Source organism: Solanum lycopersicum, chromosome 7, assembly GCF_036512215.1.
Source record: "Solanum lycopersicum chromosome 7, SLM_r2.1".
Lineage (NCBI taxonomy): Eukaryota > Viridiplantae > Streptophyta > Magnoliopsida > Solanales > Solanaceae > Solanum > Solanum lycopersicum.
In genome coordinates, this window is record NC_090806.1 from 6443046 (window position 1) to 6469618 (window position 26573).

The following is a 26573-nucleotide window of genomic DNA, read 5'->3' on the forward strand; positions in this document are numbered from 1 at the left end:
TCAGACAGGCTTTTTAATTACACATATATACAAGTATAAACATCAAAATTTTAGGAAATTCTACCAGGCGTGTTTAATTTTAATTGAAACTCTACAAAACAAATCAATTTCATTTAAGATTTTTAGAGACTATTTTGCCCTAAACGCTAGTTCATACCTACATAAAAGTAATATAATTTGTTAAACATGCATCTCAAAAATTTCATAAATTGATGAAATATTCACCAAATCGATCAAGATCTAGTCGAACTGTCCACTCGTCACGTCATTTTAGTTTGAGAAATATACTATGAACAACCTTTCAATCATAATAGAATTATTTCACATTAATTGTTCTATCAATAAAAATATATTTATTTATATTTTATTTGTGATCGTAATCTATCGTATTAAAATTCATCGTTCCAAATTATCAATAAGAATATAATGTCTATAGATTTCAGAGGGGGCAAATTCGGAAAGAACATATATATAGACTTGGTCAATAGGGTTGGTAGAACTTCATACTCTTCAACTTTTTGTGAAGTAGGAAATAACTTATTTCTAATTGGAAGATAACTATTGGTTCTAAAAAAAATATTCTAGGTTCTATGTGTTTTTTGCTAACAAAAATAATTTCTTAAAAAATAAGTGAAATTCTTATTTATTTTCTCATTATGATCTTTTCTTTCTTAACTAAATGAAATATTAATAAATTATTTTTCGTTAAATGATATCCAACAGCCATTACGATCATTGTCGATTGGAAAACATGTACATAAACTAGGGTTTTACAATTATTCTTCAGAAGAATATTTTCAAGAAAAAACTCAAATACGTAAAATTTGTAACTTAATTACACATTTTATATTTATTATTTTTTTTCTAACGGACATGAAAATAACTAAGGCAACAGTCGTATTAAAGGAAATATTCCAAAAAGAGAGAATTATATATTTCCAAAAAGTATTGTATGCATCAGACAGGCTGTATCAAATTGATCGTTCTGTAATACACTCATATCCACCATATTATATCCATGCACGCAATGCAAATTGCTAACTTTCACGTCATAATATTAGCTGTCCAATGGCCCTTTAATTAATTCTTTCAAGCCAAGTCAACATTAAAACATACACCATCTTAGTTAAATTATTACGTTCTTTTTTTAATTGTTCTAAATTATTAAATTATTTGAATGTCTGAATTTTTACATATTTATTCTTTTATTTATTGAAGTTTTACGTACATTTCCACAAAGAGCAATAATTGAATTTATGTTCCTAAATATTATTCTCTCTATTCGGTATTATTTGTCATGATTTTTATTTTAAAGTTAAATTATAAAAATTTTGACTAATATTTTAAGATGTATTTTTTCATCATATTAATATGTAAGAAACTGCAATTTATATTACTTTTCATATAATTTTAGAATATCTAAATTTTTTTGTTTAAAATATTGAATTAATATGATTTAATTTACGTTTGAAAATTAATCAAATTGACTTTCGATAAGCGCAACATGACAAACAAATCTGAACGGATGAAGTATTTTTTTTAATATATGTGCATTACCTCACATATTCAGTTAATATGGAATGTGTTAGTTGGTTACTATACTAAAAATAGTTATCACATATCTAAATCAAGAATGCGTTATTTGATATTTATTTTTTCACGTATACCCAGACAATTAATTATTTTTAAAAGTATTCAAACTTGTTCGTTAAGTCCCAAACAAGTTCTTTAGGGGTGAATTTTTTATTTATTTATGATTTTTTGATACGCGTATAAAACGATAAAATAATTATATTGCAAGCATGCTCTTTTCTCTAACCACTTCAACTCTCACCAATATTTCAAAAAACAGAAAGTATACAATTAAATAAAAAAATTGTTTTGATATATATGTGTATGTTATATGCGTAAACATAAACGCGTACAACGAGTGCACACGTACGTGTATATATATAGAGAGATTTGGTGACTATATATGATAGGAAAATATGGAGGTAATTAAAATTTCATTCAAGTATCACAATAATGATGACATTTTTCAATTAGTAAAACTAACAGTCTAGTGATATTAATGGATAATGATAGTCGATACAATATGTATTGAGTTCAAACACGTAATATATATACATATATATTTCGAATAACTTAGAAACTCTTAAAGTTTTCACATTTTCTGAATATTGTAGTACCTACTATGTATTACCACCCGATCTCTAAGCAGTACTGGAAAGAGCAAATACATTGACAGAGGCAGAGACAGAATTTTCAATTAAGAGATTCAAAATCTGTAGAAATAGACACATGATGTAGCGGAAGAGAGTTCGACATTTATTATATATACATATAAAATAATTTTAATCATATATAAATAATTTTATTTTTCTGCCGAAGAAGATTAGGATGAACCCCCTTTGTACAAGGTGACTCCGCCCCTACGCATTGATACATTTTATGTTATAATAAATTATCTCCTTTTCTAAAAAAAAAAAAAGGTTTCACTAAATGCATGAAATCCAAACAAAAATAATTTTAAGTGGGGTCTAGAAAAATTCAAACCATGAAACGTGACAGATATATTAGTAAGCCTTATTCCCTACCAAATTAAAACAAGTAAACAAGCTAACTGTGCCACTATTTTCATAGAAGGGTCCAAAAATAATGAAATGTGAAGCAGATTTAATGTAACATTTATTATATTATATATATATATATATATATTAAAAAAAAAAAATCTTAACCTTATATGTATGTATATATTGTAACTGTTTCACAAAGGAAGTTCAAGTAAACCCTGTATCCAATTAGCTTCCCTCATGACTTATGATGTTCTTTATGTATTTTTGTTAGTGTATTGGTATTTGTCTTCTTAATTAATGAAAGTTAACTTGTTATGGTATGTCAATTTTCATTTTTACTATGTTACAAATTAATTATACTATAGTATTGTGATTAGGATGTTATGTGAAAATTTATAATTTTAAATATATTGGCGATAAGTTAGATGATAAAAACTTATATTAAAAATATAATATTATTATATAAAATTAATGTAAAAAAAATAATTAAAACTATTGAGAGAATAAAATTCTCCATGAACAAAATTCTGAAAAGCCTATGCCATTGTGTTATGATATAAGAAGAGGATATTTAATTTATAGAGTTCCAACATTTTTCTTTAAGGAAATAAGTAATTAAATGTGGAAGAGAATTATATTTTCCTTTTAGAAAAAGTTCAAATATTTATGGTAATACTTCGATTTTTATTTAAGGAAAAAATAAAACTTAAAATATGTTTTTTTTTAAAAATCAGGGCAAAATCCTAATAAATACTACGAGTTCACTTCAGTTTTCTTCCTAGGTATATTTTTCCCCCACCTATCGAAATAAAAAAAGAAATCCCCTTTACCAAGTTTAGTACGAAATCATTCTAAAAAATGTATTTTATAAATACCAAATACCTATAAAAAGGTTGAAATGAATTTTTTATCTATAATTATGTTATAAAATTTTATGTTTTGTCGGTCCATAAAACTTTAAAATGTCTGAAAAATAGGTTTAGGAGCCAAAAAAATCAACGAAAAGGAAATCCAACCCCCTCTACCTTCCCCCCCCCCCCCTCCCCAATAAAAAAATAATAATTGTTTCTTTCTCCCAACACTACTATATATAATGCCTCTAATTAACCATGTCCATGCACTTCAAACATAAAAATATTTAGAACTTATAAAAAAACAATACTCAAACAACATGATCAAAACATCAAGTTGTATATTTTCTTTCTTTGTTCTAATATGTTTCTTGGTGGTGGTGGCTTTTGGTGGTACTTTCGACCAAGAATTTGATGTTACATGGGGTTATGGGAGGGTGAAAATACTCGAAAACGGGCAACTTCTTACTCTTTCCCTCGATAGAAGTTCTGGCTCTGGATTTAAGTCTAAACAGCAATATATGTTTGCAAAGATTGACATGAAGATCAAACTAGTCCCTGGTAATTCTGCTGGCACCGCTACTACATACTATGTAAGTTAATCATCCTTAATACTATATACATATACTATACTTTGATATATTAACATATCGTACTTTTAGGTTACTAATTCATACTCTCGATGAATGAGATAACTTATAGTTATTTTGAACATAGTTATACGTTTTTCTATTACAATTTAATTTTGATCGTGAATTCAAATACAGTTATCTTCGGTGGGGTCAGCTCATGATGAGATTGACTTTGAGTTTCTTGGGAATGTAAGTGGAGAACCATATACTCTTCATACAAATGTGTATGCACAAGGCAAGGGAGATAGAGAGCAACAATTTCATCTTTGGTTTGACCCTACTAAGGATTTCCACACCTACTCTATTCTTTGGAATCCTCGAAATATCATGTAAGCACACCTTTTTTTTTTTTTTAATATATATATATATATATATAAAAATTAACCTTATGTTATAAAATTAAATAGATGATTGATATTTTAAAGTTTTTAGATAAGAGATCACCATGGAAACACAAAATTTCAAGATATTAATTAGGGATAAAATGAATGAGACATGTCTATCATTAATCAAAAGTCTTATCACTAAATTTGAAAAATTAGATAGTTATATAAATATAAAGCACTTTCAGATTAAATAGTTAAATAGTAGTAAAACATAAATTAGATGTTTTATCATTTCATATATTGCTAAAATAGGGGTGGGGGTCGGGGGGATAAAGTTTAGCAACTATATGAAAATGACAATATTAAAACTCATTTATTAAGAAAAGGATTTAACTTATATTCACACTAATACTGTTATGTTCTTTTTTTAGTTTAAATAAAGTAGAGTTTTTTTTTTTTTTTTGAAAAGTGGAACTTTCACTATAAGAAATGAGCAATTCTCAAAATTTCATAGCTAAATAATAAAAATTTTATGTTATTAACTACAAATTATATGAAAATTCGATTAGCTACTAGAAAATATTAAGTGATGGATATTAGCTAGGACTTACCGGTAAATTTTATTGCTAATTTCATGATTTCTAGTAGTGTTTGGAGCAACAATAAATTTTGTCTTTGGGTGACCATGGGTTCGAGCTGTAGAAATAATCAGTAATATAATACTACTCTAAATTAAATTAAACTGTCTACATCATGCTTCTTGAAACGCCACCCTTTCTTAAACCCCACGTGAATATTGGATACGTCGTGCACCAGATTATTATTAGTTTCCCAGACACATGCTATACAAATTACTCACATATTCTTGTAATTTATATATCAGATTTTTGGTAGATGGGACACCAATAAGACAATACAAGAATCTTGAAGCAACAAATGGAATACCTTACCCAAAGAACCAACCAATGTGGTTATACTCAAGTTTATGGAATGCTGAGGAATGGGCAACAAGAGGTGGCCTTGTAAGGACTGATTGGAGTAAAGCCCCTTTTATTGCTTCTTATAGAAACTTCAATGCCCAAACTTCCAAGAATCCCACAGCCAATTCTTGGTTAACTCAATCATTGGATAATGTTGGGTTAACAAGGATGAAATGGGTGCAAAAGAACTATATGATATACAATTATTGCACTGATACTAAACGTTTCCCTCAAGGGTTCCCTCATGAATGCACTCTAAATTAACAAGTTATTGTGTTAAAATATCCTCTATATTTTTTTTTCTTGCTAAATTGGAGTGATACGATAAGAGTTGTCGTTGTGTGAATAAAGAGATTATTATAGTTTTCAGTGGTGAAAGTCGAAACAGCTTCTCGCAGAAATGGATATGATAAAGATGAGTGTGTATCAGAAGCTTAATGTATTAAACTGTCATTTTTTAAAAAGTTGTTCTTTATACTATAAAGAAATGTATATTAGCCCACTTGAGAGTGATATTGTTTGATTGTACTTATGAAATAAGTTTGAAATATTGTTTAAGATCTTGACTTGTTCTTGTTATCTCAAAAGTATCGAGGGACACAAGTTATGCTTATCTATAATATATGGTACTCATAATTTATGTCACTACGTTAAATTTATTTTATTTATCATGTTTTATTTTGTATATTTTTTTAGACAAAAAGATTAACTAGAGAATTACTCTTCTCTATTTAATATTTTTCTCTTTTGCTCCATATTAATTATCTCTTCATATGTACTTTTCCGTTTTATATTAGGTGGACATTTTTTATTTTACACGGTTATCAAGAAATTATGAATAGATTGATCAACTTTGCTATTTTGCCCTCTGTTCATATTCCATTCGTTTCTAATTACTTGTTCACTTTTTTTTTAGTTATTCTTAATTATTTGTCGATTTTAACAAATCAAGAAAGGGTAACTTTATTTTACCAATTATAACCTCAATTAATTATTTTGAAAAAAGTAGAATTTTTTGAAAATCTTTAAGTTTTTAATTCATTCAGTTTATAATTAATAAGGATAAAATGATAAACTCTTTATGTCAATAATTATTTTCTTAATACTCTTAATTATGTCATTTCAAAAATAGACAAATAATTAGAGACAGATGAAGTACTAATTAACCTCTTTGAAAAGAAATTTATTTAAACTTCTAAAGCTCAGTAACATGTTTATCTAATACAAAACTAAAATACAACTAATATTATCTTGATTTTTTGTTCAAAATGCCAGCTATTTAAACCATTTATTTTTAAACTAGAAAAGCAGATTTTCGTCAATATGCCTCTTTCCAAAAGCCTATGCCTATACTTTGTTTTGTAGTGCCATGCACATGTTTATCATTAGACAAAAAAAACCAGCTACTTCGAAAGAGAATTCTCAACTTATTCAAAGGTTATTTATGTAATGTTTTTGTGGTTTTATATATCGAATAAAAATGAGTTAATATTTTTTATAATCATTCTAAGTTGAGAAAGAAAATTTCATTAAAATTTCTTATAAGATCATTCAACTATAGGCCTATACGTTTATATATGTTTCACATAGTCTTTCTCATACTAAGTTTCTGAGTTGATATGTCATGTTATAATAAAATCTAGAATAATTTTGTAAAAATGTACAAATACTTCTTGAATACGATCGAAATTTTAGAGATATATTTTAACTGAACTAATGTCCTATTACTTTTCTGATTCATTTTTTTTTAATTTTGTGCACCTTATCGGGTTATGTGATATCCAAATATCTCCCACACATTTCAATTACGTGGAGTCATCAAATATGTCACGTTAGATAAAAAGTGTATAAAATTATAAAAAAAAAAATCAAATAGTAAGATCTTCTTTTAGTTAAGGTATATCATTAAATTTAGGTCATAATCTAGGGAACTTATTATTGTTGCTTCATTAAATAGTTGGTGAATTGACTATTTTATCACACGTATACATCATTTGCAAATTATAAATTGTGAGTGAAGACCCTGTTGGAAATTGACAAAACTATCATCTGTATACATCAAATAATAATAATAATATATTTTTTTTCTTTTATTATATGGGTCCATATTTTATTGCAAAAACATGTGGATGGCTAAATGATTTTTAATTCTATTTTCTAGTTACAACTGTTTAGAAAAGAAATTAATGCAGAAATTGCTGAAAATCGCCCCAAGTAATTTAGTTATTCAAGATGTACAAAATTTAATCTACCTATGTTTGGAAAATTTTGCAAATTCAATTGACCTTAAATTGAAAAAAAAAAACATTAAATCATGTTCTAAAATATTTAGAGTTATTCCAAACATTAGATAGAATAATGTTTTGTTGATAAACTAAACAATGTTATCAACATAATATTATAATGGTGTTTGAAAAAAATATTTTTGAGGATATAAAATTGAAACAAAATCTAATTAATAAAAAGTCATGTCACTTGTCTTCTTCAATTGCAACAAGTTTTACCATGACATAAATTGTTGGGCCTGTGTCAGCCCACTTTGGTATCTTATCTGGTACAAGAAAATTACTGAAATATATGTTTTTTGATTCTCTTATTTTTAATATCTTTTTTTATTTCTTAAAATCTTTAAATTCTTTTATTTCTCTCCTGATATATTTAATGTATCCAAGTTACATATTTATGTATCTGAGTCAGTATTTAATGTATCCTAGCTATATATTATGTAATCGATTTATTTTATAATATATTCGAACTAATTTTTAATGTATTCGAGCTACATATTATGTATCCGATTTATATTATGATGTATCCGAGGTACTCTTTAATGAATCTGGAAGGTACAAATTTTAAGGGATTATTGTAATTAAAAAAGTAAAAATAAAATGTAATTTACTCTTTATACTGTGAGATATATATAAATTATACAGAGATAAAACTTTTAAAAATCGTTTAATAGGATGCATTAATTATAATTGTCTTTGTATTAAAATTTAGTCCAACCTAAGATTGCTACTAGTGACTCAGTGTAACTAAATAATATGACCCAATTATCAGTTTGCAGACGGGAGAATTGATTTTTTAATACTTTAATATATTTATTTTTAGTTTTATGTTAGTTTTATTACAGATTTTCATTTTGTACCTAACAGATCTTTATTTTTATATATAAGAATTTTGAGTAAATCATTCGATTCAAATTACAAATAGGAAAAAAATAACAATTCCTTTGAATAATTTGATGCATAGTTGATTTGGGTGATACATGCCACTAATTTGGGGTTATTATTTCAAAACGTCACTCAATTTTAAAAATTTATGTAATAAATTCATTAAATTTCGTTTAATATCAGGAAAATCACTCAACTTAAATATATTGCAATAAAATTAGATCAGTTCAACTTATCATTAAAAAAAGGGGAAAAAGATAAATATACCCTCGAATTACTGAAAATGGTATGCATATACCCTCCGTCATTCTTTTGGACATTGGTGTCCTTGTCGTCCATAAATTAGAGTATGCCCTTCACTCTAATGAAGGGGCAGAGACACCAATGTCCCCAAAGTATGACGGCAGGGGCATCAATGTCCCAAAAGTATGACGACAAGGGCACCTATGTACCAAAAATTATGACGGCAGGGGCACCAATGCCCCAAACGTATGACGAAGGGTATTTGCATACCATTTACAATAGTTAGGGGGCATATCTGTCCTTTTTCCCTTAAAAAATGGCAGAGGGTTAAAAATACCCTTAAACTATCCGAAATAGTTCATATTTACCCTTAAATTATATTTCAGCTCAGAACTACTTTTTCTGTCAAACTATTGGATGAAAAGTGTCCTTATTAGTGGAAGTTGTTAAATTATTTTTCGCTTCTATCTTGTTTTTGTTTTATCTTTCTGTTTTCCTTTCATTTCGTGGGGTTGAGAATGGTTTATCATGGTGGAAATAGACAAGTGTCATCACGTCCGTTTATGGGTCATGACAACAAAAAAAAGACAATTTTCTCCCTATTATACCCTACAATTTATTATTATTGAGTTATTAATTTTAAAAAATGTAGTGAGTAAATATGTTTTACACTTTATCAATTAATAAAAATAAATTATAAACTCATTATATCAATCGTTGTTTTCTCAATAAATGTGTCGATTTAAAATTTGACATATAGATTGGGGCAGAAGGAGTATGTGCCTTCACCAACCCGCTCCCCTTCTTAAGATATTTAAGTTTTTGTACATTTTTTCTTTTTTAATTTCAACTTCTTACTTTGATCATTGATATGCATAAAGTACAACTTTGAGTTTGACATTCCAATCTTTGACATGATTAAGTATAACAGTAGTGTATGACTTATAACCAAACTAAATTATTATATAAAGTAATTTATTAAAATAATATATTTTTTGAAATTTTATAAAATTAATATAAACGTATTTCACAGTAACATTTTAGGGCATATTTTATTTTTTTAAAAATTATTGTGTTAGGTTGATATACGTTATTGTAAGTAACAATTTACTCCTAAAACGTTATTTTGAGTAACTTTTTACTTCTAAACGTTACTCACGTTACTGTGAGTAACGTATATCAATCTAACGCCGTCAACTTTTAAAAAACAAAATGTACCCTAAAACATTAGTATGAAATACGTTTACACTAATTTTATAAAATTTTAGAAAAATATATTATTTTAATAAATTGCTTTATATAATAACTTATTTTGGTCAAAACCTTAATTAAGTTTATCACCAAAAGAAAGTGTTCAAATTAGCTCAAAATGTAGTTAACACCATGGAGTTTATTTCAACGCAAACATTAAAGAAGCCTCTATTAGCAAAAAATTAAGGCAATAAATAAGAGTTGTCATTTATGGGATGTTTTTGCTCTTTCAGATTAAATTAACATATTACATTACAATAGATTATAAGCTAGAAAATAAAATAATAACTCAACGTTCTGTTAGAAAAATAATACGAAATATAATTGAAGCTTTGAGGCATGTAATGACCACTTTCTTTAAAGAGATATAATCCATATACATATTGAGGTAATTAAATACAAACAATTCTCTTCAAGCATACGATAAAACCCTTTGTTTATACATGCAGATTTTTCTTAGGTTATTTATAGAAAGTCTTTATATTTATAGAACTTAGGCGATGACTCTTCATATGAGTCACGTTTTTTCGTGAACATACGTCTTCATGTTTTTTCACGAACAAATGTGCATTTGTTTAATTTAAGATCTCTATATATTACAAAATATTCAATACATTCAGTTAAATTTAATATTATTGTAAAAAAAAAACATTTTTCACCATCACATATCACTAAGAGTGTATATTATAATTCATTTTTTTTTAAAAGATTTAAAAAGAAACAAGAATGTACACATTGATTAGTTTAATTGTTTTGAGCTCTATGTAACGCCAAGAGTTGATGTCTTATTGTCTTGATGAGCAACTTGAAAGTGTCCTTCCAAAGGACAATTTGAATAAATAAATTAAAAGGTCATAGATTAGTGTGACCACATATTAAAAGTTCATAATTTGGGAGTTTCTATGACAAATCAGCAACTAAAAGAATGATAAATTTTATGTAAATTGAGGTTATCTAGGATTAATTTAATGACTGTTTTCAGCTCCAATAAAAGATGTACTTTGTCGCTTTTATTTGCTTCGTTCATTTTTATTTATCTCTTTTTAATTTAATGTTTTTATTAAAAAATAATTATTAATATATTTTTTACTAAATTATTCCCTATTAAATGATTAAAAAATTAGTATTTGATGTTGATGATAAAAGATATTTCATCTATTCTTATTTACTTGTCTATATTTCCTTTTATATTTAATTCTAGAAATTTTCTATTACTATTAAGTTGTAATGTATACTTTTTGGAATCAGAAAATACATTTAATATACTTGGAGAGTTGTATAATCTTTTAAGTTAAAGGGTAAAATTGTAACTAACCTATGATACTCATTAGTGCCTTAATATGTGTGTGTAACGACCTGTTTAGTCGTTTTGAGCAGCAGATTTTATTTCTGGAAAAACAGGCTGAGACGACGGAACCCACGACGGACCATCATGGGCACGACGGACCGTCGAGGGGTCTCGTTTCAAAATACTTAGAAAATCTGAAATTGGGTACTGAAAATCAACTCTCTGAATTTCGTGACGGAATGGCAGGACGGACCGTCACAGAGCCTTCAGTGAAAATCCATTCTCTGAACCTTGCGACGACCTGCAGGACGGACCGTCGCAGGTTGCGTAATCCCAGTCTGGGTTGGATTTTTTTACATGTTTTAAAGGGGCGTTTTGGACTATTCCTGCTATAATTATATATTTCGTGGGTTTATATTAATAACTCAATTTCTTGGGGGATAAAAGAGGTAACCTTAAGTTAATTAGTGGGTTATTATTGCCATCTTTTATTCTTAATTATATACTAATTAGGGTAAAAGAAAGAGGGTTTGAATAAAGAAAATAGAAAGAACAAGAGAAAGAGAGAGAAAGTCGAACGAGAAAGAGGATCGAACGAGAGGAAAAAAAACACAAAGCTTGGGAAATCACTTGCTTGATCACGAATCTTCGGTGGAGGTAGGTTATGGTTTTTATACTATTCGTAGTAAACTCTTAATAGCGAATGATATGTATGGGTAGTATTGTAAACCCTTCTATATGCTTAATTATATGCTTGCATGATTGTGATTATATAATTGTGATAAAATAAGCATGATGAAGCTATTGAATCCTAAATCTTGAAAAAGAAACCCTAATTTACTTTGTCAATGATGATGCCTTGGTATAAAGGAAGGCTTGATGAACGAAAGTAGTGAGATTAGGGGATCGGGTGCCACGTTCCGGTACCAGGATAGTATATGAGGATCGGAGTGTCACGTTCCGACACCAGGATAGTATATGGATCGGGTGCCACGTTCCGGTACCAGGATAGTATATGAGGATCAGAGTGTCACGTTCCGACACCAGGATAGTATATGGATCGGGTGCCACGTTCCGGTACCAGGATAGTATATGAGGATCGGAGTGTCACGTTCCGACACCAGGATAGTATATGGATCGGGTGCCACGTTCCGGTACCAGGATAGAATATGGATCGGGTGTCACGTTCCGACACCAGGATAGAATGAGGATCGGAGTGTCACGTTCCGACACCAGGATAGTATATGAGGAACGGGGTGTCACGTACCGACACAAGAGGAATAAAGATAATGAATCTTGAAAGATGTTAACATACTCAATCTAATGAACCTAATTCCCAAATGAGTATGATGAGGAGGCGTGAGTCCTCATTGATGAGCTTGGTGTTGTAACCAAGGGTTATGGTAATTGTAAATGCTGCATGCTAAGGATATTAGTTGATTTTATGATATTGCTTAATATATATTGTTTTCTATTTTGAGTTGGCCGATGATACCTACTCAGTACTTGTGTTTGTACTGACCCCCTACTTTTATGTTTTCTTCTTGTTTATTTGTGGAGTGAAGCAAACGTACCGTCATCTTCAACTCAACCGCAATTCTAGCCAGTCTTCGGCACATCGGATCTTCAGGGTGAGCTAATGCTTCTAGTTTGGACTGGATCTTCTTCCTCATGTCTTGATGCCTTGAAGTTCCGGCATGGACTAGCTTTTACTTGTTTTAGCTTTTAGAATACTCTTAGTTTAGTAATTTGATCATAGATGTTCTTGTGATGATGACTTCCAGATTTTGGGGAATAATAGATGTTGAATTTTAGAAGTTAATGAATTGAGTTTATTTAATGAGTTTGAGTCTTCCGCATTATTTACTGTTGATATTATATTGAAATGTTAGAGTTTAGATTGGTTGGTTCGCTCACATAGGAGGGTAAGTGTGGGTACCAGTCACGGTCCGGATTTGGGTCGTGACAGTGTGTCACTTCTAAAGTGGACAACTAAATAGGGACAGAGGGAGTAAAAAAAATTATTGTCATTTTTTTATATGTAGAAAGTAACATGTAAAAAATGAAAATCTATTTTAAGAATAAGTGACAAGTAAAAATGAACAGAGAAATACTTTACTTGACTCATATATTTGACACTGTCTTTAATTTTTTTATATTACATGTATAATATACTTAACTATTACTAAGGATATTTTGGGATTTTAAATTTGATTGTATATTATTGCAATTGTTTTATGTAGATATTTAATTTAAGTGTGATTTAAGGAATTCTTTTTTCCTTTTTGAATTTATAAAAAGAACAAGTAAGAAGTTTTTAATATAGGATCGAGTAAAACAAATAAGGATAGAGTATTCCTTCGCTTCCCACATTTACGTAGTTAGTATACTAAAAATGAATATTTACTTTTACTTCTTTAATTTGAAAAAATCTAGAGATAATTTATATTTTATTATTTTATGCTTATTCCTCATTTATTAAGTAATTCATGTATTCATTTGTATTTGTTCAATATTGATTGAATTTGACACATTTTTTAAGAAATAATAAATAAATTAATAATTTCATTATATTACTTTTAAAATATGATGAATTCAATATTTTGAAAAATAGCTACTCCTTTGGTTAATTTAAAGTTGCGTATTGCGCTTTTTGAAAATTAATTTGACTAATTTTTAAAGCTAAATTAAATTATATTAATTTAATATTTTAAATAAAAAAAATTAAACTTTCAAAAATTATCGAATAGTATTATAAATTATAATTTTTTTGCATATCAATATAACTAAGTGACAAATTATATCTTATTTTTTTCAAACTTAACAAGTAAAACTTTCGTTATTTTTTTTTATATTTAGATAATTTATATTATAATTATAATAATTTAAAATGACATAAAAATATTATTTATTTATTTTTTACTTCTTTCAAGGGTGTGGTAAATAAAATATACAAACAAATAACAGAAAAAGACATAGAGTCATCATTGAAGTTGTTTTGAATTTTCAACAAGACACTTAACTTTGTCATCGTTCTATTATCCCAGTAAACAATTTTGAACATATATTATTATATAATTTTTTGTCAACCTGACATAGAGAGTTGAGTGCACTCGCTCAAAGAGAGTGAGGAACCCAGATAACTAATATAATTTTGTTTTTACAAGTATGTTATCATAAAATATATTTTCTTATTATTTTAATTTTTTCTTTTTATTTTTTCTCTTTCTTTCTTTTTTCTTCTTCAAAATTTAATTGTCATCTCCATTGAAGCTTCTCACTTTCAATGTCACAATTTTTATTATAACTTCAGCTTTCTTTTATTATTACTATTAATTTACTCTCTTTAATTTTGAAACTTTATCTAAATATTTCTTACATTTCGAACAATTTGATAAACCCATTAGGTCTCAAGAGTAGGAAGTATCATATAGTTTTTTTGACCGATTCCAATTAAGTTCTTTCAATTATCTAGGAATTCTTTGATTCTTTTAAAATTATCATTTCTAATTTTGAAGTTATATGAAATGGAATAGTTGATGATACCTTCATTTTAAATTTTCTTTAAAAAATAATTAATTTCGTTATCAATAATTTAATAAAATCTAAAAAATAGTATGAATTCTATAAAAAAATTAGACCGGAGAAGAAAAAAAAAATGAGAGTGAAGTTCAACTTGACTTGAGGATGGGGTGAGTGTGAGAGGTAAAGAAAAAAAATTAGAGAGACGAATTACTTAAAGTGGAAGGTGAAAGATGAAATGAAATTTAAGATGAAATCGAAACTAAAATAAGACAAAAAATAAGAGAGATAGAAATTAAGAAAAAAAATTAAAATGATTTTTTTTTACATATTTAATTAAATTAACACATATTATATAATAATTGGTACGTAAACACATTTATTTTTTTAAAGGTCTGGACTAATAAAAATAATAAAATAATATTTATACAAAATTATTTAATGAAATAATAAAATAATTACAAAATTAAAATATTTTTAAAAAAATTCAAAACAACTATTTAAACAAATAATTATAAACATTGTACAGAAGGAGTAATGATGAACATCATCCCAAACCATGAAACCAATCAAAACTAATGTTAGTGCATATCTATTGGTCAATTCTAGGGGCAAATGCTAGTGTGAGATTGTATCCCAAAACAGTGTACTATATATCATTTTGAGGAAATTAATATTTATTCCATTTGTTTTTATTATCCATTATATTAAAATAAATGATTATTTTTATCATTTAATCTAAAAAATAAAGAAATAATTTATTACTTCAGTTTTAATAGTTGATTATTAAAAATAGTCACTATTCAAGGTTGATATAATAAACTTATACTTTCATTAATTATATCCCTTGATTTATATTAGCTAATCTATATTGACCTGATATATTATTTAAAAAAAATTTAATTTCAAGTGTATTTTATTAAATTAATCTTGTTTGGATACTTTAAAACTTAATTTTAACTAGTACTTTATATAGTTATTTACTATTGAGGGTAATACGAGGGGAACATAATAATAGAACTCTCTTAATTTGTTAGAAATAGACAAGTAAAATAAATTTTGTAATTTTGACATATAGAACAAAATAAAAATGAGACATAAAATACTTTCTTAAAAAATATGTCAAATTCAAACATAAATGACAAAGGGATAAGGAGGTATAAAAAGGGATGAAAAAATTAAGTGCTAACATATATATTAGACAAATTTTAAGTTCGCATAACACATTTTAATTATTTTATATTAATCCAATTCACCTATTTGATATCCTCAAAAACAGATTTTTTTTAAAAAAAGAATTGAGGACTTTTGAAAGAGCCACATATAATACCTAAAATGGATCTTACATAAAAAAGAGACATGATATTTTCTTTGTCCCTTTTTAATCGTTAGATTCTTTCTATCGCCTTCTAAAAAATCATAAACAAAAAATATTTGCGTTACTAAACTAAACTACTCTCATTGTCGGCTTTTAATAAAAGGAAAATTGTATATAATAGCAAACTAATAACCTAAATTAAATGGAATAGCTAGGGTTTGATTTAATTGTGCTTCATAGCAAACGTTGACAAAAATTTGCCAGGCGTCTCTCTCCCAGAAGTCTCGCTCGCCACTCTCCCGTTCTCGCCTCTCTCGCTTTATACACAGAAGTGTATAATTTCTGTTTCTGTTTTGAATAAAGCGAGAGAAAATTGTATGTACACATGCAAAAATGTATATCTTCGTGTTATACACTTAATTATATAATTTACAAACATTTTACTTCAAATATTGCAGAGAAAAAGGCCAAAGAATTATACAATTGCAGTGAAATATAATTTTTTCTAGCTTTATACAACAGAAGTGTATATGTTGTGTTTCTGTTTTTGTATAAAGCGAGAAAAACATATATCTTCTTGCGATACACTTATAATTATGCAATATACATACATTTTAATTTGATTCAACTGTATGCAAAGCTAATTATACAATTGCAGCGAAATAGGCCAGCGAATTATACAATTTAGGCCAGCGAATTATACACTTGTATATGTATAGCGAATTATACAGTTTTTATGTTTGCTATGGAGCGCAATTATGCAAAGTTTGCTATAGCATATAAATATGAATTTTTTGTTTGCTATATGTGAAAGTTGCCCTTTAATAAATATGCACTCTATTTGGTTCTTATGCTATTTAAGTATATTATTACTTCTAAAAAAGAGTAATTAATATGAAGAATAAAGAAAATAATATTCAATCAAATATTGTTTCTTAAAATTTTTAGTGTAAAATAAAATTCACATGTCAACACAATTAAATAGAAATTTGACTTAAAATAATTAAGTGACTTTGTGATTGATATACCAATAGCGAAATGATTTGGGTTATAAAATTTAAAAAGATGAATTTCTATGTAAATTATTCTTGATTAAGTGATCATTTTTCAGAAATTAACTTTTCATGAGATGTTAACAATACAATGAAACTTTGTTTGTTGTTCAATATATATCAACATAGGTTGTCTTGTCAATTGACAGACGCCTAGTTACGTTACATGATTTTTTCTTTAATAAATCCCTTTAAACTTTGAATTTTTCATTAATCAATTAACAAATTATAATTATCAATTAACAATGATCTACTTTGATTTTGTTTTTTCAAAATTTGCTCCATTATTAATTTCTCTTATTCATGAAGCGAAATTGGTTGAATTTAATGGCAAACGTAACAGTATTGATCAGACATACATGAAAATGAAACGATGAAAATTGTTATATAAAATATAATATTGATGGAATCATGTTGAAAGAATATACTTCATATTTTGATTTTGTTGAATTAATTTCGAATGAATTAAATATTGATCTGACTACGTACGGCGTTTATCACCATCAAATACAATGTCAAAGGTAATGATACTCCCTTGAAAATATGCAACAATATGAGAGTACATGTATATGTTCAATCAACGAATCAGCCTACTGATTCTTTGATCCTTTGATTGAACTAGCTTCTCCAGTAATGACTGTGAAGAATGGCTCTGCTGTCATTGTGAAGTCCATACCCATTGTAGATAAACATAGCAAAAATGGCTGAATTTTGTTTGTTGATTATTGTTAAAGTCAACAAATGTTGCAACGAAATTCAAAGCTCACCATTTCTTTTTTCAACTAAAATCTTAGCAAGATTTCTACATAAGTGAAAATGATGAAATCTTGTGTTTCTTGTGATGTCATTGGTGACATCATTAGGAGTAGATTTTCCTATAAATAGAGAGCTCTTGCTCATTTCAAAATACACCAAAAAAAAAAAAGAATTACAAAGGAGAGAAAAGAAGAGTGAGGCATCACAAAAGAAAATAATCTGTGAGGAAAAATAGAGAGTGTGAGCGGTATTGTAGTGAGGTGGAAAAATCAAAAGAGTGTTATTTCTTTGGAATGTGTAGTGGTCTTTGAAGTTTTACTCAGACATACAAGTGTAAAATCCTTACTATAGTGATATTTGTTGCTTCTCCTGAGTCGTGGTTTTTCCCTTATTTAGGAGGGGTTTCACGTAAAATTTTAGTGTCATTATTTCTCTTTTATTCTCGTTGATTAACCGTATTGTTGTGTTCCGCATTTGTTGCCTTCATTACCGCAAATATTATTTCTGTTACGGATTTATTCCTAACAATTGGTATCAGAGCACAGGTTCTGCTCATTTACAGAAATATTTTTTGCAGCCTATTATACTATACTCAATAAAAAAAATGTCTGGAGTAAAGTACGAGGTAGCAAAATTCAACGGTGATAGTGGTTTCTCAACGTGGCAGAGAAGGATGAAAGACTTGCTCATCCAACAGGGTTTGCACAAGGCACTAGGCGGCAAATCTAAAAAGTCCGAATCCATGAAACTTGAGGATTGGGAAGAAATGGATGAAAAGGCTGCTAGTGCAATCAGATTGCACTTAACAGATGATGTAGTTAATAACATCATCGATGAAGAGAGTGCATGTGGCATTTGGACAAAGTTAGAAAATTTATATATGTCCAAAACGCTGAGAAATAAATTGTACCTAAAGAAGCAGTTATATGCACTACATATGGGTGAAGGTACAACTTTTTTGTCTCATTTAAATGTACTTAATGGACTAATCACGCAGCTAGAAAACATCGGAGTAAAGATCGAGGATGAAGATAAAGCCATAGTGCTCCTAAACTCGTTGCCATCTTCCTACGATACTTTAGCAACAACCATTTTACATGGTAAGGACTCTATTGAGTTGAAGGATGTCACATCAGCCCTTTTGCTTAATGAGAAGATGAGAAAAAGGCCTGAAAATCACGGACAGGCTCTCATCACAGAAAGTAGAGGCAGAAGTTACCAAAGGAGCTCAAGTAACTATGGTAGATTCGGAGCTCGTTGAAAGTCCAAGGTCCGATCAAAATTGAAGGCCAAAAATTGCTACAATTGCGATCAACCAGGACACTTCAAAAGAGATTGTCCAAATCTAAAAAGGGGCAAAGGGGAAAGTAGCGGCCAGAAGAATGATGACAACACAGCTTCCATGGTGCAAAATAACGACGATGTTGTTCTCCTCATTAATGAGGAAGAAGAATGCATGCACTTGGCAGGTATAGAGTCGGAATGGGTGGTTGACACAACAGCATCTTATCATGCCACACCGGTAAGAGATCTTTTTTGCAGATATGTAGCTGGTGATTATGGCAATGTGAAAATGGGTAACACAAGTTACTCAAAGATTGCGGGGATCGGAGACATTTGCTTAAAAATAAATGTTGGATGCACATTAGTGTTGAAAGATGTGCGCCACGTACCTGATTTGCGGATGAACTTGATCTCGGGAATTGCTTTGGACCAAGATGGATATGAGAACTACTTTGCAAATAAAAAATGGAGACTCACCAAAGGGGCATTGGTGATTGCAAAAGGAGTTGCTCGTGGCACATTATACAGGACAAATGCAGAAATATGCCAAGGTGAATTAAATGCGGCTCATGAAGAAAATTCTACAGATTTATGGCATAAAAGAATGGGTCATATGAGCGAGAAAGGATTGCAAATTCTTTCCAAAAAGTCACTCATCTCTTTTGCCAAAGGTAATATGATAAAATCATGTAACTACTGCTTATTTGGTAAATAACATAGAGTCTCATTTAAGACATCATTTGAAAGAAAGTCGAATATACTTGATTTGGTATATTCTGATGTTTGTGGTCCAATGGAGATAGAATCGATAGGAGGTAATAAATACTTTGTTACCTTTATTGATGACGCTTCTCGAAAATTGTGGGTTTATATCTTGAGAACCAAAGATCAGGTGTTTCAAGTATTTCAAAAGTTTCATGCTCTGATAGAAAGAGAGACAGGTCGAAAGCTAAAACGTCTCCGAACCGACAATGAAGTGAGTACACTTCAAGAGAATTTGAAGAGTACTGTTCAAACCATGGAATCAGACATGAAAAGACAATTTCTGGAACCCCACCACCATTGTTGAGAAGGTGAGAAGCATGCTCAGAATGGCTAAATTACCCAAGACATTCTGGGGTGAAGCAGTTCAGACAGCGTGTTATCTTATCAATCGTAGTCCATCAGTTCCGTTGGAGTTTGACATTCTGGAGAGAGTTTGGACCAACAAAGAGTTGTCTTACTTGCACCTAAAGGTGTTTGGTTGCAAAGCTTTTGCACATGTATCGAAGGAGCAAAGAACCAAGCTAGATGATAAATCAGTTCCTTGCATATTCATCGGATATGGAGATGAAGAGTTCGGGTACAGACTATAGGATCTTGTAAAGAAGAAGGTCATCAGAAGTAGAGATGTAATCTTTCGAGAAAGTGAAGATGGAACTGCTGATGATCTATCCGAGAAGGCCAAGAAAAAGAATGGTATAGTTCCTAATCTTGTTACCATTCCTTCTTCTTCTAACCATCTCATAAGTGCAGAAAGTATGATTGATGAAGTTGCTGAGCATGAAGAGCAACCTGATGAGATTGTCGAGCAGGGGGAGCAACTTGGTGATAATACCGAGCAAATGGAGTACCCAGAAGAAGAACAATCTCCACCTCTGAGGAGATCAGAAAGACAAAGGATAGAATCAACCAAATACCCTTCCTCAGAGTATGTCCTTATCAATGATGAAGGTGAGCCAGAAAGTCTTAATGAGGTATTGTCTCATCCAGAATAGAGCCAATGGATGAAAGCCATGCACGAAGATATGGGACCTCTACAGAAAAATGGCACATACCATCTAGTTGAACTTCCAAAAGGAAAAAGACCACTTAAGTGCAAGTGGGTTTTTAAACTTAAGAAAGATGGAAATGGCAAGTTGGTGAGGTACAAAGCCCGATTGGTTGTAAAAGCCTCCGAACAAAAGAAAGGTATTGATTTTGATGAAATTTTTTAACCTGTTGTCAAAATGACTTCTATTCGAACTATTTTGAGCATAGCAGCTAGTCTAGATCTTGAAGTGGAGCAATTAGATGTGAAAATTGCATTTCTTCACGAAGATTTGGAAGAAGAGATTTATATGGAGCAACCAGAGGGATTTGAAGTATCTGGAAAGAAACACATGGTGTGCAAATTGAATAAGAGTCTTTATGGGTTGAAACAGGTACCAAGACAATGGTACAAAAAGTTTAACTCTTTCATGAAAAGTCAAACGTACACAAAGACCTATTCTGATCCATGTGTATACTTCAAAAGATTTTCTGACAACAATTTTATTATTTTGTTGTTATATGTGGATGACATGTTAATTGTAGGACAAGACAAAGAGCTGATTGCAAAATTGAAGAAAGATTTGTCCAAGTCATTTGACATGAAAGACTTGGGCCCAGCACAACAAATTCTAGGGATGAGGATTGTTCGAGAACGAACAAAAAGAAAGTTATGGCTATCTCAAGAGAAGTACATTGAACGTGTACTATTACTTCAGTTTTAATAGTTGATTATTAAAAATAGTCACTGTTCAAGGCTGATATGATAAACTTATACTTTCATTAATTATGTCCCTCGCTTCATATTAGCTAATCTATATTGACCTGATATATTATATAAGAAAATTTTAATTTCGAGTGTATTTTATTAAATTAATCTCATTAGGGTACTTTAGAACTTAAATTTGACTAGTACTTTATATAGTTATTTACTATTAAAGGTAATACAATTCTTAATTTGTTAGAAATAGACAAGTAAAATAAATTTTGTAATTTTGACAAATAGAACAAAATAAAATGAGACATAAAATACTTTCTTAAAAAATATGTCAAATTCAAACATAAATGACACAGGGATAAGGAGGTATAAAAAGGGATGAAAAAATTAAGTGCTAACATATATATTAGACAAATTTTAAGTTCGCATAACACATTTTAATTAGTTTAGATTAATCCAATTCACCTATTTGATATCCTTAAAAACAGATTTTTTTAAAAAAAAAAAGAATTGAGGACTTTTGAAAGAGCGACATATAATACCTAAAACGGATCTTACATAAAAAAAAGAGAGACATGATATTTTCTTCATACCATTTTAATCGTTAGATTTTTTTCTATCGCCTTCTAAAAAATCATAAACAAAAAATATTTTTGTCTTACTAAACTAAATTACTCTCATTGCCGGCTTTTAATAAATATGCACTCTATTTGGTTCTTATGCTATTTAAGTATATTATTACTTCTAAAAAAGAGTAACAATATGAAGAATAAAGAAAATAATATTCAATCAAATATTTTTAGAACCATGACAATTTATATGTATATAGAAAACTTAGATCACCACACATAATTTAACTCGAAAAATGAAATTGTAAAGCTTATTTAACCATTAGTTGGAGTGGGTTGGGTCAAGTGTAGTGAATCAATAAAATGATTAAAAGGGGTAGCATATTGTTTCTTAAAATTTTTAGTGTAAAATAAAATTCACATGTCAACACAATTAAATAGAAATTTGACTTAAATTAATTAAGTGACTTTGTGATTGATATACCAATAGCGAAATGATTTGGGTTATAAAATTTAAAAAGATGAATTTCTATGTAAATTATTCTTGATTAAGTGATCATTTTTTAGAAATTAACTTTTCATGAGATGTTAACATTACAATGAAACTTTGTTTGTTGTTCAATGTATATCAACATAGGTTGTTTTGTCAATTGACAGACGCCTAGTTACGTTACATGATTTTTTCTTTAATTAAACCCTTTAAACTTTCATTTTTTCATTAATCAATTAACAAATTATAATTATCAATTAACAATGATCTATTTTGATTATGTTTTTTCAAAATTTGCTCCATTATTCATTTTTCTTATTCATGAAGCGAAAATGGTTGAATTTAATGGCAAACATAACAGTATTGATCAGACATACATGAAAATGAAACGATGAAAATTGTTATATAAAATATAATATTGATGGAATCATGTTGAAAGAATAGACTTCATATTTTGATTTTGTTGAATTAATTTCGGGTGAATTAAACACTGATCTGACTACGTACGACGTTTATCACCATCAAATACAATGTCAAAGGTAATGATACTCCCTTGAAAATATGCAACAATATGAGAGTACATGTATATGTTCAATCAATGAATCAGCCTACTGATTCTTTGATCCTTTGATTGAACTAGCTTCTCCAGTAATGACTGTTAGGTAGTGGAGCCTGATTAATTTTAGGTTTTTCTATTTATTCTCTATTTTAGGTTTTCCTATTTATTCTCTGTAACCAAAAATACTCTGATTTATTGATATAAATATACCTCACCGCCGTGGAAGTTTACTCACGGGGTTTTACCACGAAATATTGGGTTTTCTCTCTCTCTCTCTCTCTCTAGATTTCTCATCTCTTTCTCTTGAATGTTCTTGTGTTCTTCATTCATCTAGTGTGTGTGCGTGAATTCGATCCTAACAACTGGTATCAGAGCTAAGGAGATTCAACATGATCACAGAAGATGGATAGTTCGAAGCTTGGAATCGAGAAGTTTGATGGATTCGATTTCAGCTTCTGAAAGATGCAGATCGAAGATTATCTATCCAGAAAGATCTTCACGAACCGTTGACCGGGGTGAAGCCGGAATCCATGACGGAGGAGAAGTGGAAACTCAAGGATCGCCAGGCTCTAGGGTTGATCCGGTTGACTTTGTCAAGAAACGTGGCGTTCAATATCGTGAAAGAGAAGACTACATCCGGTCTGTTGAAGGCACGTCAAACATGTATGAAAAACCATCGGCTATGAACAAGGTATATTTGATGAGTAGATTGTTCAATTTACAGATGTCTGAAACTGGATCAGTTTCTGATCATATAAACGAGTTCAATATGATTGTGAGTCAACTCAATTCTGTGGATATTAATTTTGAAGATGAAATTAAGGCGTTGATTTTGATGTCATCTCTGCCCGAGTCTTGGGATACTGTTGTTGCTGCGATTAGCAATTCCCGTGGATCTGAGAAACTGAAGTTTGATGAAATCCGTGATATTGTTCTTAGCAAAAGTATTCGCAAACGAGAAGTGGGAGATTCATCGGACAGTGCTCTCATCGTTGATCAAAGGCAGAGAAGTAAGACGAAAGACCAAAATCAACATGGTCGATCAAAATCAAAGAATCGAGGAAAATCACTGAACAGATCAAACGTGACTTGTTGGAATTGTGGAGAAAAAGGGCACTTTCGGACGAACTGTACAAAGCCAAAGAAAAAATAGAATCAGAAATTTGGAGATGACAATGATTTTGTAAATTCAGCAGAGGACATTGGGGATGCTCTAATCCTTAGTGTGAACAGCCCTGTTGAATCATGGATTTTGGATTCTGGTGCATCTTTCCATTCGTCTCCAAGTAAGGAGTTGTTCCAAAACTTCAAATCTGGAAATTTTGGAAAAGTATATCTTGCTGACAATAAAGACTTAGACATTGAAGGAAAGGGGAATGTTTGCATAAAGACCACCTCGGGAAACCAGTGGACATTGGAGGATGTCAGATATATTCCTAGTATCAAGAAAAATCTGATCTCTGTTGGTCAGTTGGATAGCACGGGATATGTAGCAGAGTTTGGGAAAGGTTCGTGAAAGATCGTGAAAGGTGCTATGGTAGTAGCTCGTGGCACCAAATCTGGGACCTTGTACACCACTGTAGGGTGTATAAACATGGCTGCTATTGCTGAAGGTGCGTCCGGTTCATGTCTGTGGCACAACAGACTTGGACACATGAGTACTAAAGGAATGAAGATGCTGGTTGCAAAAGGAGCATTAGAGGGTCTGAAGTCTGTTGATATGGGTCTTTGCGATAGCTGTGTTATGGGCAAAAAGAAAAGAGTAAGCTTCACAAAGACTCCTAGAGAGCCAAAGAAAGTGCGGTTGGAAATGGTCCATACAGATGTTTAGGGACCATCTCCAGTATCATCACTTGGAGGATCGAGAATCTATGTTACCTTTATTGATGATTTCAGCAGGAAGGTATGGGTTTACTTCTTGAAGCATAAGTCAGATGTGTTTGAAACTTTCAAGAAGTGGAAAGCTGAAGTTGAGAATCAGACCAGTTTGAAAGTCAAATGTCTAAGATCTGACAATGGAGGAGAGTATGACAAATCAGAGTTCAAGGCATTCTGTGCAGCTAAGGGAATCAGATTGATGAGAACAATTCCTGGTAAGGCAAGGCAGAATGTAATTGCTGAGAGGATGAACAGAACTTTGAATGAGCGTGCAAGGAGTATGAGGATACACTGTGGGCTGCCCAAAACACTTTGGGCGGATGCTGTGAGCACAGCTGCATACTTGATCAACAGGAGACCATCAGTTCCTTTAGGGTTCAAGATTCCAGAGGAGGTGTGGACAGGAAAAGAACTCAAGTACTCACACTTGAGGACTCTTGGTTGCACTGCTTATGTTCATGTTGATCCAGAAAAGAGAGACAAGCTTGATGCCAAGGCTGTGAAGTGTTACTTCATAGGATATGGTTCTGATTTGTTTGGTTACAGGTTTTAGGATGACAAGAACAGAAAGATACTGAGACATTGTGACTTGACATTTGATGAGTCTGTCCTGTACAAGGACAGAGAGCAGAAGGTTCTAGAGATTACAAAGCAAGTGGGAGTTGAGGTTGAGTTGGAGAAGAGCAACACCAGAGATGTCGAAGTAGATACTCAACCAACTCTTACTGAAGAATCTGAAGTGGAGCAAGTTACACTTGAGCAGGTGTTAAGGAGATCATCCAGATCCATCAGGGCACCAGATAGGTATTCACGTTCATTACACTATCTATTGCTGACTGATGAGGGGGAACCAGAGTCTTTTGATAAGGCCCTACAGGTGGAGGATTCGATCAAGTGGGAGAAAGCCATGGATGATGAGATGAGGTCACTTGAGAAGAATGACACATGTGGTTGACTGAGTTACCTGCAGGGAAGAGAGCTTTGCTGAACAAGTGGGTGTTCAGAATCAAGACTGGACCAGATGGCAAAAGAAGGTTCAAGGCTCGTTTAGTGGTTAAAGGATATTCACAAAGAAAAGGTATTGATTATGCTGAAATATTCTCCCCTGTTGTGAAGTTAACCTCTATTCGAATTCTGTTGAGTATTGTTGCATCAGAAAATTTGCATCTAGAGCAAATGGATGTAAAAACAGCATTTTTACATGGAGATCTGGACAAAGAGATCTATATGCAGCAACCGGAAGGATTTGTGGTTCCAGACAAGGAACACATGGTGTGCAAGCTCACCAGGAGCTTGTATGGACTAAATCAAGCACCAAGGCA

General features: G+C 30.3%; 1 protein-coding gene across 1 annotated transcript; it reads left to right on the plus strand.

Moving 5' to 3' along the window:
* The first annotated feature begins 3693 nt into the window (after positions 1 to 3693).
* XET2 (xyloglucan endotransglycosylase LeXET2) lies at positions 3694 to 6010 on the plus strand. The gene is given in 3 exon segments (NM_001247413.2): positions 3694 to 4020; positions 4195 to 4388; positions 5269 to 6010. Coding segments are annotated over 3 exon segments (828 nt in total). The 5' UTR covers positions 3694 to 3747; the 3' UTR covers positions 5630 to 6010.
* The last annotated feature ends 20563 nt before the right edge of the window (positions 6011 to 26573 follow it).